Below are 13,648 nucleotides of genomic sequence, written 5' to 3'. Positions count from 1 at the left end.
ATCTGTGAAGATGATGTGGGACAGGTCTTTCGGAAACAAAAGTCGAGGAAAGCTTCAGGCCCAGATGGCATCTCACCAGCATGTCTTCGATCCTATGCTAACCAGCTGGCCCCCATCTTCACACAGATCTTCAATAGATCACTGGAGCAGTGTGAAGTCCCATGCTGCTTCAAAAGCTCAATCATTATTCCTGTCCCAAAAAAAAAAAAAAAAATCACAGGACTACAGACCCGTCGCCCTGACGTCTGTGGTCATGAAATCATTTGAGAGACTGGTGTTGGCCCACCTGAAGAACATCACTGGACCCTTTCTAGATCCCCTTCAATTTGCTTATCGAGCAAACAGGTCTGTGGATGATGCGGTCAACATGGGCTTGCATCATGTCCTGCAACATCTGGACAGACCAGGGACACATGCAAGGATCCTTGTTGTGGACTTCAATTCGGCTTTCAACACCATCATCCCAGCTATATTCCAGAATAAATTACACCAACTCTCTATTCCCATGTCTATCTGTTAGTGGATTACCAACTTTCTGACAGACAGGCAGCAGCTTGTGAGACAGGGGAAATTCACTTCCAGCACCTGTACAGTCAGTACTGGTGCCCCCCAGGGATGTGTGCTCTCCCCACTACTCTTCTCCCTCTTCACCAATGACTGCATCGCCAAGGACCCCTCTGTCAAGCTCCTGAAGTTTGCAGACGACACTGTCATCGGCCTCATCCGAGATGACGATGAGTCTGCATACAGAAGGGAGGTTGAACAGCTGGCTGTCTGGTGCAGTCAAAACAACCTTGAGCTGAACACGCTCAAAACGGTGGAGATGATTGTGGACTTTAGGAGAAACACCCCAACACTGACCCCCCCCCCTCACCATTTTAAACAGCACTGTGGCAGCAGTGGAGTCATTCAGGTTCCTGGGCACTACCATCTCACAGGACCTGAAGTGGGAGACACACATTGACTAAATTGTGAAAAAGGCCCAGCAGAGTTTGTACTTCCTTCGCCAGCTGAGGAAGTTCAACCTGCCACAGGCGCTGCTGATACAGTTTTACTCAGCAGTCATTGAGTCTGTCCTCTGCACTTCAGTAACTGTCTGGTTTGGTTCAGCTATGAAATCAGACATCAGAAGACTACAAAGGACAGTTCGGACTGCTGAGAGGATTATTGGTTGCCCCCTGCCCCCCTACACTTCCAGAGTGAGGAAAAAGGCTGGAAAAATTACTCTGGACCCCACTCACCCTGCCCATTACCTTTTTGAACTGTTGCCTTCTTGCCGACGCTTCAGAGCTCTGAGCACCAGAACCGTCAGGCACAGGAACAGTTTTTTCCCTCAGGCTATCCATCTCATGAACACTTAAATTGCCCCATTGAGCAATAACTATGTGCAATACACAGTTTAGTCTTTTTTATATTTATCCAACACATCAAACCTCTTCTGCCATTTTCATTCCTTAAAAAAAAAGAAAAAAAAAATTGCGCTGTACATAACAGATAACAGATTTGTATTAGATTTGCACTACGTATGTATATGTGTGTATGTATGTGTGTCTGTGTGTGTACGTATGTGTATAATTATTTGTTATTTTTTATTATTATCTATGTCTTGCTGCTGTTTTTGTATTGTTTTTGTATTGTTTTACACTGGAAACTCCTGTCACCAAGACAAATTCCTTGTATGTGTAAGCATACTTGGCAATAAAGCTGATTCTGATTCTGATTAATTACTGTTCATTCATAATATTTTGCCTAATGTTAATGTATACAACTTGGAATGTTAAAAAATGTATTAGTATACTTAGAAATTAACATTAACCAAGATTAATAAATCCTGTAAAGTATTCTTTGTTGTTATTTTACATTAGTCATTACATTAAAACAATTTTTACATTTTGTGACCGCAAATTTCACATTGTATTCAGTCAGAGAGGATAAAATGTAACTGAATTGCCTAATTCATTAATTTTCTTGTGTGAGCAGCAGTGATTTCCCTCTGGTGCTGTGTTGGCTGGATGGATTTAGGTTGCCGTAGGGATGTTGGTTTTAACTAGCTGAATCAATAGCTGCGTTTTTACTTACTATAACTCTGTGCCATCAACTGAGGTGTTTCTACATCACAGTGCACTGGAGAGTTGACCATGGAAATAATTTCCATGGGTATGTTTTCTATAAAGCAGCTCTGTATCAACAGCTCCTGACCTGAAAGAGCCTATGTGTGGGTTTCTATGAAGTCCTTTCATACCGTTAAGAATCCAAGTGGACACGCACATGTACACAAGCACATACTGTCTTGCATTCTTGCCGTGAATTCCTGTTAGCCACTGACCAGGCGACGATTATTCAGAAGACTTGAGCATGACAGCACTCTTGAGGGTACAGAGCAAGTACTCCAGGCCTGGGCTTGATTACATCATGGGGCATGAATGTGGCTGGTGACAGGATTGAATAACTAGTGGCGTAGCTCCCTCTACTGGTCACGTGCTGCAGTAGCACTTTGTTTGAGGCTGCTGATAAAAGTTAAAAAGAAATTAATGGTACTTTTGGCAGATATGTTTAAAGCAATATACACACTCATATGAGATGAAGGCTCTAGATGTATATCAATATACTGGAATATTTGTGATTTATATGTTGTTTGCAAAACTGTTTATTTTGTCAGAATTGCCCGAAGAATGGTGTAGTTACGGTATCTACCATGATAACCTGCCAACTTTAATCTCTTAGGGGCCACAATGTTGTTCATGTGACTAGCTGAATATTACATACTTTATCCGGTAACTACTATTATTGTTAAATTGCAGAGATAGTTAATAATGGGTGACAAATTCACCTGTGAATATGATATTTCGGTAACAGTTTACTCGTTAACATTATTTATTGCATTTGTTATCATGAACGAACAATGTTTTTTTTCACAGCATTTATTAATTTTGGTTAATGCTCTTTTATCAAAATACTACTGTTCAATGTTAGTTCATTTTAGTTCATATTTCATAAACTAATGTTAATGTAAACAACTTTAAAAGCAAAACATGTACTATTAGTGTATTTTGAAATGAACATTAACTGAGAATAATAAATGCTAAAAAGTATTGTACATTGTTAGTTCATATTAACTATTATATTACTGTTGCCAATGTTGTTGAATTCAACCTTATTGTAAAGTTTTACAGACATTTCTACAATGCCACAGAAAACTTAACATAAACAAAAAGTTACTTGTGGCACCTTCCAAGCTTGCGCTGTTGGCAATCTCAAACTGGGATTTGTCAGACACACAACAATGTAGGCAGCAGGGGTGTAAAAAGTACTCAGAAATTATACTTAAGTGAAAGTATGGATACTGAGTGAAAATTTTACTCAATTAAAAGTCCAAGTATCTAGCCAAAAACATACTTGAGTGAAAGTAAAAAAGTATTCATATTAAATTGTTCTTAATAATTAAAAAAAAAGAAAAAGTAAAAAGTAACTTTTTTCCTAGCCAGAATGAAATCATGAGAGGAGACTGTGTGAGAGAGGATGTTGATGAATTTGATTGGTTTGTTAAGTCACCTTTTTACTGTCTCTGACAAATGTCATATTTCTCCCCCAGTGGCATTTGCAGCCTGGTCAAAGAATCATGTTACAATTACTACATTTTTGCTAAATTATTTTTATGTGGCCTGTTGTACGTAACACAGCAATTTCCTGGTGGAATGAACGAGTAAAATGACATATTATCAGTTCATGAACACTAACTTTTCGCTCTGTTCCTCACACAATGCTATCTTATGACATATAAACACTTTTACTATAGCGCATGACTCATTTTAACGTTTGCATTACATAAACAACTACATTAAAAAGCTTGTTTAAGTGTGATCAAACTGTGCGGTAGCTCAACTGATAGAGAGTTGCATATGCAATAAAAAGGACCGGGGTACGAGTCCTGAAGAGCACACGAGTAGACAAGTCAAAATGACGTGGTTGTTTCAGAAATTTTGTTTTTCATCTCACATTTGCTTTTTATGACACTATCAGTTAGGTTTAGTTTTAAAGGAATGTTCCATGTTCAATACAAGTTGAGCTCAAACTAAAGCATTTGAGGCATAATGTTGATTACCACAAACATTTATTTAGACTAGTTCCTCCTTTTCTTTAAAAAAAAGCAAAAATCGAGGTTCCAGTGAGGCACTTACAACTTTTGCTTTTTTTTAAGATAAGGAGGAACAAGTCGAAATACATTTTTGTGGTAATCAACATTATGCCACAAATGCTTTCGATTGAGCTCAACTTGTATTGAACCCGGAACATTCAAATAAAAATAAGCTTTGTTGTTGGATTTGTGAATTGTTTTCTGAGGTTTGCTACCAAACAAACCTTGCTGTTGAGCAGATGGATGAATTCAATAAAATTCATGATTAATATTTACTCATATTCCATTATTTGTATTATTATTATAATTATCTTTGCTGGTTTTATAGTTATTATAATTAATAGTTGCCTAACAACAACAACAATTCAACAAATAGGGAGTAGAAATTCATAGATATGATTAAAATATGAAGTCAAGTGTAGAAATAATTGACAATACACATTTAATTACAAAAGCCTTTTGTTTTATGTTTATTTGCAACGTGAATGATAATTTTTTACTTCATAACTGATCAATCTGTAGAAGTAGCAGGTGTTTAGAATAAAGTTTAAGACAAAAACCGTCAGTGTTTCTAACTGTGTGCTCATAGTTTTGAATGAATATGCCACATTCAGTCAGGTGGTCACATGTGGTCTAGTCGCGCAAATGTTTTAACATATCCGAAGCGCAAATCAGATAAGAAATTCCGCCTCTTCAGATGGTCGGAACTCTACACAGCTGCCGTGCGACACTCTATTTGGAATGACTGACCTCTGGTCTGTCGTTTATCAGATGCAGTGAAAAGGCGGCTTTAATCCAGTAAAACGAAAGAAAATGATCTACAAAAATTGTAAGTGTACTTTTCAAGTAAAAAAAAAAAAAAACAATTGTAAGCAGTAAAAAGTACTATTTTTTTCTTTGGAAATGTAATTAAGTAAAAGTACAAGTATTCCGTTTAAATTACACTTAAATAAAAATCCCCCAAAAATAATACTTAATTATTTTTACTCAATTACTTTACACCCCTGCCAGGCAGTCATTAAAAGTAGAGTGCAAGTCATTAGGTCAGGCAATGACAAAGCAAACAGGCAATGTGCCTCAGCTTTAGTGGGCATAATGTCTCACACAGTGAGTCATATTATGTTGATCATAGCCCTGCTGACAGGACCATGTGATGAAACAAGATAATTATAAAGAATATTCATTTGTTATGGATACTTTTGGTAATCCTTTACACTTACTCATTGCCTATATTGGGAGTTCTGCACATGTTGTGCATTAAATGTAAGTGTGAAGGCGACATTATGTTCATTTGCAATGTGCTTTTCCTATTTCTATTGTTGTGCTTTGCATGCTTTGTGTCTCTTAGGATTTTTTTTACATTTTGTTTTTTTTTAAGTGTTGTGCTTGAGTGAATTTTTCTTAGCAACTTTTATTCTCTCAGCTCATGCATAACTGGAGGTTTAAGACATATTTTATATTATTTTAAACCTTGTGTAACCTTTCCACAGATTTTCCATAATTTGGTTGTAATTTTCATAATGGAATATTTGGACCCAGGCTGTGTAAGTGTTTCTGTCTCCCTGACGTCAAAGTTTTTAAATCTTTTCAGACGGTATCAGAAACTACAGAAGATAATGAAGCCCTGGTAAGCCCCTCCCCCTGAGCTGGATAACTCCCTGTCTCTTACCCTGTAATCTCCGGGCTGAGTGTCTGCATGATTGGGCTCTGGCCTCAGTGCTCAAAACCAATCAAACCGATGGGAACACTTGGCAACCACTGCACTCACTACCATTTTCTGTTCATTTTCTGGTTTTGTTTTGGATGTTTACTTCCATGTAACCAAATCAGCTTTCATTCTTTCTTTTGCATGTGGTATTGGGCAACTTCTGTGCTTTTGGGGTAGCTTTATACTAACCACACTTGGGAAACTTTGGAGTTTTTTTCTTTTTGTTATTTCTATTCCTACCGATAAGGACATTTTTATTTGATTTTATTAATTTGAGTATATTTGAGGACCTGATCTATGCAGAAATCTAATGTAGTTGGCACATACTTCACAGGACACATACTTTCTTGCAACTACTCCTTAAGGATTAGGTCTTGTTCACAGCCGAGACCACAAATTCATCAAATACTATGTGCCCTATGCTCCTTTAAGAGATAGTTTACCAAAAATTTAAATTCTGTTATTGTTTACTCACCCTCAGGTCTTTCAAAATCTGTATGACACAAAAAGAGATATTTAACAGAATGTTCATGCTGCTTGAACAAAAGTAGGTGGTGACCAATAGATGTCAAGCTCCAAAAGGACAAAAATGCACTACATTATACCATAAAGAGAGTCCATACAAATTGCCTGCTATATTTCAAGTCTTCTAAACCCATGTGATAGATTTGCAAGAGGAATAGACTAAACTTTAAGTCCTTAAAGTGTTTGTTCACCCAAAAATGAAAATCCTCTCATGATTTACTTACCTTTAAGCCATCCCAGATGTGTATGACTTTCCTTCTTCAGCAGAACCGAAGTGAAGATTTTTGTAAGCACATTTCAGCTCTGTTTGTCCATACAATGCAAGTAAATGGGTGCCATTAGACTGCTGGCTGTTTGACAGTCCAAAAGTCATATTTAGGCAGCAGAGAAGTAATCCACAAGACTCCAGTCGATCAATTAATGTCTTCTGAAGCAAATTGATAGGTTAGTGTAAAAAAATAAAATAATTAAAACTTTATTAACTTTAAAAAAATCTCTTCCTGCCAGCAGTTGATGCATCAGTAACGTAAGCGCAATGGCACGTTCACGAGAGAAGTCGAAAGCGCGCTTTGTATACAACAGAGGAACGAACGTCACGGGAGAGTTAGGTCATTTCAAACAGAAATACAGCGCTTGCCGGAAGCAATGATTTAAAGTTAAAAACGTTTTAATCATCGATTTGTTTCTAACACCAACCTATCGGTTTACTTCAGAAGACATTCATTGATCGACTGGAGTCATGTGGATTACTTCTATGCTGCCTAAATATGCCTTTTGAACCATCAAACAGCCAGCAGTCTAATGGCACCCATTCACTTTCATTGTATGGACAAACAGAGCTGAAATCTGCTTATAAAAATCTTCACTTCAGTTCTGCTGAAGAAGGAATGTCATACACATCTGGGATGGATTAAAGGTGAGTCAGTCATGAGAGAATTTTCATTTTTGGGTGACCTATTCCTTTAAAGTCATCGTGCATGAGTTATGGTATTTTATAATACTTTTTTGTCTCTTTTGGAACTTGACAGCCACTGGTCACTGTCTAATTTTGGTGTGTGGATGTTCGTTCTATGGAAGAAGAAAAAAAATCATACTTTTTTAAAGAGCTTCATGAGAGTGACCCAAAAACCTGTAAATGACTTAACTGTTTTGAAGCAGATACAGTGTTTCCAAACCACTAATTGTTGCTTAATATCTTGTTGCTCAGGATCCCTCTAAAATGATTAGTTGTCAACAACCTGTGACCTCAGCTAGGGTCATATTCCTATTGAGATATACCACATCACATTTAAAAACCGTTCTAAATAGCCCTTTGTGTTATTTGGGAGATAAAACCTCTCTTTGTCTCACCGTGGTAATTCTTTATAGAGTTCTGCCCAATTCCAGCTGCAAATGCTTCCTTTCCCCAATGGTACATTTAATAGATTGCTGTTTTCAAACTAATGTCTCTGAGGTCTAACAAATGCTGAATTAACTCCCTGCTGCCCTCAGAAAATTCAACACATCAACAAGCAACTTTTTTAAATCATTTCTTTTTCACATCTCAGATTTTACCTTTTCTGTTCTTTTACGTTAATGTTATTATTTGTCTTTATGTTTTTGTAACTGGCTTTGTAAAGTGCAATTTGTGTTATTTATCACAGCAGTCTTATGGTATCTTATGTTTTAAGTTTTACTTTTTGTTTCAGTTTTTGATAAACTAAGACAAGGCATGTACTGAGTTATTTGTACCAATAGGGGGCAGAATTTTTAGAGAGACTTTGATTTAGAAGAGGTCTGTATTACTTAAAACATTAAAGTAAGACCTTATGACTTGAAGGAATATTCTGGGTTAAATAAAATTTTAGCTCTGTTGACAGCTTCTGTGGCATTGTTGTACATTTCCCCATAGACAGATATTGTAAGTGCACAACAGGTGTACGATTAACAAAAGATAATTTACCGTGTTTCACATAGCTGTCTCTGCAAACGTTTGGCAATCAGGTTTTACTATCACGTAATGTAGGAACTTTGAATCTTTGATGATTTTTATTTGCTTAGAAGTGAATGTTCATCATAAACTTTGGACATCTCCCTGTTTGTGTGATGTTGTGCATCTGCATCTTGGCAAAATCGAAGTTGAGGATTTCCACACCCATTTCCAAGTTGTAATTCTGTCTTCAAATGCCATTCCATGGCACTTTTCCAAGCAGGTAGTTGTGAGTTGAATTGAATGCATCATTAAGTTATATCTAACCTAGAATATTCCTTTAGGACTAGTGTATTCTTTGTGTGGCAAAATCACCATTACCACAATGTCCCAAACAAGCAGCTGCATGAAAGCACTGTACATCTCTGCTAGTGCAATTCCACTACTGCCTCTGCTGCCAAATCTCTGGCATTCACTGCTGTTCTGAAGGAAAGGGACATCAGCTGAGCTGGGCTGCCTCCATGTGCTGTTCTCCAACACTGGCTCACTCTCTGTAGCAGCTATTGACCCCTCGCTCCCTATCGCTGTGTTCGGCTGAAGCTTAGCTGCTCTTTCTGTGCTGTAGAGCAGTAGATACATGGCTAGTGGCTGTTATCTTGTCTTTTATAGCTTTGGTGACCTGCTCTCCTTCACACTGACCGCCTTCGTGGAGCTCATGGATCATGGCATCGTCTCCTGGGACACCTTCTCTGTGGCTTTCATCAAAAAGGTGCGTCCAATGACAGCAATGGGCCTTAGTCAGAGTACACACCATATGTTATTTGACACAAATGAAAACAAGGCTGTGAGGGATGGAAGTACGGTCCCTTCAACGTGTTCAATGGGTTATGCTGCCTTAAAGAAATAGTTCACAGAACAACACAAATTCGATCGTACTATTTACTCATCCTAAATGATTTCCAAACCCATATGACTTTCTTTCTTCTGTGGTACACATAAGCCTGGCACCTCACAATACAATATATATTGCAATACACATGTCACGATTTGATATATTGTGATACATAATTTGATTAGAATATGAATTATTTCTAATTTTAGTTCCAATTCATTTGGGTATATTTCAGTTATATACTGATGTCTGATGAAGAGCATGTAGCTCGAAACATAAAATTTTTGTCTCTTGATGAGCTCATGAAATTGATTTGGAAGTAACAGTGTGCCAAGTGTTTACATGATATGAATTCACAAAAAGTTAAATATAAATATCAATACATGGATCATAAGTATTGATACAATATCATGAGAAAAAGTATTGCGCTATACATATATGTGTGTGTGTGTGTGTGTGTGTGTGTGTGTATGTGTGTGTATATATATATATATATATATATATACAGGTGCATCTCAATAAATTAGAATGTCGTGGAAAAGTTCATTTATTTCAGTAATTCAACTCAAATTGTGAAACTCGTGTATTAAATAAATTCAGTGCACACAGACTGAAGTAGTTTAAGTCTTTGGTTCTTTTAATTGTGATGATTTTGGCTCACATTTAACAAAAACCCACCAATTCACTATCTCAAAAAATTTGAATATGGTGACATGCCAATCAGCTAATCAACTCAAAACACCTGCAAAGGTTTCCTGAGCCTTCAAAATGGTCTCTCAGTTTGGTTCACTAGGCTACACAATCATGGGGAAGACTGCTGATCTGACAGTTGTCCAGAAGACAATCATTGACACCCTTCACAAGGAGGGTAAGCCACAAACATTCATTGCCAAAGAAGCTGGCTGTTCACAGAGTGCTGTATCCAAGCATGTTAACAGAAAGTTGAGTGGAAGGAAAAAGTGTGGAAGAAAAAGATGCACAACCAACCGAGAGAACCGCAGCCTTATGATTGTCAAGCAAAATCGATTCAAGAATTTGGGTGAACTTCACAAGGAATGGACTGAGGCTGGGGTCAAGGCATCAAGAGCCACCACACACAGACGTGTCAAGGAATTTGGCTACAGTTGTCATATTCCTCTTGTTAAGCCACTCCTGAACCACAGACAACGTCAGAGGCGTCTTACCTGGGCTAAGGAGAAGAAGAACTGGACTGTTGCCCAGTGTTCCAAAGTCCTCTTTTCAGATGAGAGCAAGTTTTGTATTTCATTTGGAAACCAAGGTCCTAGAGTCTGGAGGAAGGGTGGAGAAGCTCATAGCCCAAGTTGCTTGAAGTCCAGTGTTAAGTTTCCACAGTCTGTGATGATTTGGGGTGCAATGTCAGCTGCTGGTGTTGGTCCATTGTGTTTTTTGAAAACCAAAGTCACTGCACTGGTTTACCAAGAAATTTTGGAGCACTTCATGCTTCCTTCTGCTGAAAGATGCTGATTTCATTTTCCAGCAGGATTTGGCACCTGCCCACACTGCCAAAAGCACCAAAAGTTGGTTAAATGACCATGGTGTTGGTGTGCTTGACTGGCCAGCAAACTCACCAGACCTGAACCCCATAGAGAATCTATGGGGTATTGTCAAGAGGAAAATGAGAAACAAGAGACCAAAAAATGCAGATGAGCTGAAGGCCACTGTCAAAGAAACCTGGGCTTCCATACCACCTCAGCAGTGCCACAAACTGATCACCTCCATGCCACGCCGAATTGAGGCAGTAATTAAAGCAAAAGGAGCCCCTACCAAGTATTGAATACATATACAGTAAATGAACATACTTTCCAGAAGGCCAACAATTCACTAAAAATGTTTTTTTATTGGTCTTATGATGTATTCTAATTTTTTGAGATAGTGAATTGGTGGGTTTTTGTTAAATGTGAGCCAAAATCATCACAATTAAAAGAACCAAAGACTTAAACTACTTCAGTCTGTGTGCATTGAATTTATTTAATACACGAGTTTCACAATTTGAGTTGAATTACTGAAATAAATGAACTTTTCCACGACATTCTAATTTATTGAGATGCACCTGTATATACACACACACACACACACATGTGTATACACACACAGCACTAAGTCTTAGGGACATAAGATGAACCATCTTAAGATGGTTATTTATTTATAAATTTTTTTGATTTTTTTTTTCCCCCTTTTTCCCCAAATTTGGAATGCCAAATTCCCAGTGCGCTTTTAAGTCCTCGTAGTCATATAGTGATTCGCCTCAATCCGGGTGGCGGAGGATGAATCCCAGTTGCCTCCATGTCTGAGACCATCAACCCGCGCATCTTATCACGTGGCTTGTTGAGCGTGTTGCCACGGAGACATAGCGCGTGTGGAGGCTTCACGCCATCCACAGCAGGATCTGCGCTCAACTCACCACGCGCCCCACCGAGAACGAACCACATTATAGCGACCACGAGGAGGTTACCCCATGTGACTCTACCCTCCCTAGCAACCGGGCCAATTTGGTTGCGTAGCAGACCTGGCTGGAGTCACTCAGCACGCCCTGGGATTCGAACTAGCGAACTCCAGGGGTGGTAGCCAGCGTCTTTTACCACGGAGCTACCCAGGCCCCCTAAGATGGTTATTTATATCTGATACTTTAGTGTGTCAATAGGAAATATACATTTTAGTCTCACAAACATTACTTTTGCAAATAGAAAAGATTAGAATAGAAGAACAGGGAGCCCTGCAACAGATGGCATGACCCTCACAGAGCCCCCCACTGAACACCGGATCAGTCTGGGATTACACAAAGAGACAGCCAAAATAAATAAAAGAAATGTGGTGAATTCTCCAAGAAGCTTGGAACATCCTATCTGCCAACAACCAAGAAAAAATGTGTCCGGGTGTACCTAGGAGAATTGTTGCTGTTTTGAAGGCAAACATGTTCACAACAAATATTGATTTAGCTCTTTTTCTGTTTACTGGACTTTGTATGATGTTAATTGATTAATGAAAACAATTTATGTCATACATTTTTTAAGAAATCCTCACTTTGAAAGTTTTTCACAAGAGCCTAAAACTTTTGCACTGTACTGTATAAAAAAAATATATAAATTTTCTGCTTTTTTTTTTTTTTTGAGAATATCATTATTGGTTTTAAACTTTAAAAAAAAAATACGTGTGTGTGTGTGTGTGTGTATATGTGTATATAAATGTACATGTATTTTTGGAATATATCAAAAATACAATACTGTAAAAATAAAACAATAACTAAATGCAAAAAGAACAGTTTGTCCGTGAAGAATACACTACATTTCTTTCATGAACGTGTCAGCTAGAGCGGATGTCAAGATTTTTAGTAAATAACAGCTTAAATTTTGGTCTTTTATCTCACACAAAGCTTTCATATGGCTTCAGAAGACTGGCAAATTAAAAGAAGGCTGTAGCATAGGACTTAACATTCCTTCACATTAAATATGCTGTCTACCCAGACTAAGGTCCCTGGTTTTCTAAAGTCTTTCTAGAATTTTCTCTATTGTTGTGGCAATCTTTATTTTTGTAGTTTCCAAAGTACAGGTTTATTTACACTCTATATCCTTGAGGCTGGTCTTATGCCAGCTATCCTTAACAATCAAAGACATGTGTCTTCATCTTTAGATTGCCAGTTATGTCTGCAAATCTGCCATGGACACTGCAGTGCTCCAGAGATCTCTGGCCATCCTGGAATCTATGGTGCTCAACAGTCAAGATCTCTACCAGAAGGTGGCTCAAGAAATCACCATTGGCCAGCTCATTCCTCACCTACAAGGGTATGGAGCTATGGCTAGTTCCCTCTCCGTCCATCATGATTTAATGGACTAATAGAGTTGATTTAATTGCTGCTCTCTCTGTTTTATTTTGTTTTAATCTCTCTGGGAACAGGACGGATCAGGACATTCAGACTTACACCATCGCAGTGATTAATGCATTGTTCCTCAAAGCCCCCGAGGAAAAAAGACAGGTACAGCACTCACACACACACACACAAACCCACATTTCCTGTTTTTTTCCATTTGTTTGTTGTTGTCTAAACTAAAGAGTGACACTGTGTCCTAATCAGGCTTGACATGACAAAGTGTCAAGTTATAAATCACATCTTTTGTTCTAACAAGGAATTTCGACAAATGTTCTATTTTCGATGCATCAAGCTGGCTAGCTTCCACTGAAAAATCACTGGTCCAAATTCCTGCTCCCCAAAGCTCTATATATAGTGCAGCAGTCTGGTTATGGAAGTAATAATTCCATTAGTTTTTTTTCTATAGGGAAATTTATTTTTTTAACGGCAACTTATAAACCTTTAAAGACAGACCTACCTAGAGCTCTGAAGTTGTTAAACGATTATACAGTATATGCTTCAACTGAAGCCGTTCGTCCGTTTTATATGAACTTGTATGCTTTGCTTGTATACTTTTAATTTTGTGCATGTCTGAATATTTTGCACTGTACTTT

The 13,648-nt window shown here is 38.0% G+C and overlaps 1 protein-coding gene across 4 annotated transcripts in view; it reads left to right on the top strand.

The window, feature by feature from the left end:
* LOC127425490 (engulfment and cell motility protein 1-like) overlaps positions 1–13,648 on the top strand; it is a 178,930-nt gene that overhangs the window by 84,893 nt on the left and 80,389 nt on the right. For 3 of the 4 annotated variants that reach the window (XM_051671552.1, XM_051671551.1, XM_051671554.1), the window contains exons 7-10: positions 5,727–5,762; positions 8,947–9,046; positions 12,818–12,969; positions 13,082–13,160. In XM_051671552.1, the coding sequence (XP_051527512.1) occupies positions 5,727–5,762; positions 8,947–9,046; positions 12,818–12,969; positions 13,082–13,160 (367 nt within the window). The remainder of the gene's footprint in view (positions 1–5,726; positions 5,763–8,946; positions 9,047–12,817; positions 12,970–13,081; positions 13,161–13,648) is intronic. The other variant, XM_051671553.1, reaches the window with a different exon arrangement.

The sequence above is a fragment of the Myxocyprinus asiaticus genome, chromosome 34 (assembly GCF_019703515.2).
Source record: "Myxocyprinus asiaticus isolate MX2 ecotype Aquarium Trade chromosome 34, UBuf_Myxa_2, whole genome shotgun sequence".
NCBI lineage: Eukaryota > Metazoa > Chordata > Actinopteri > Cypriniformes > Catostomidae > Myxocyprinus > Myxocyprinus asiaticus.
The sequence above is the reverse complement of the archived record's forward strand: the minus strand, read 5'-3'. Positions and strand labels throughout refer to the sequence as shown.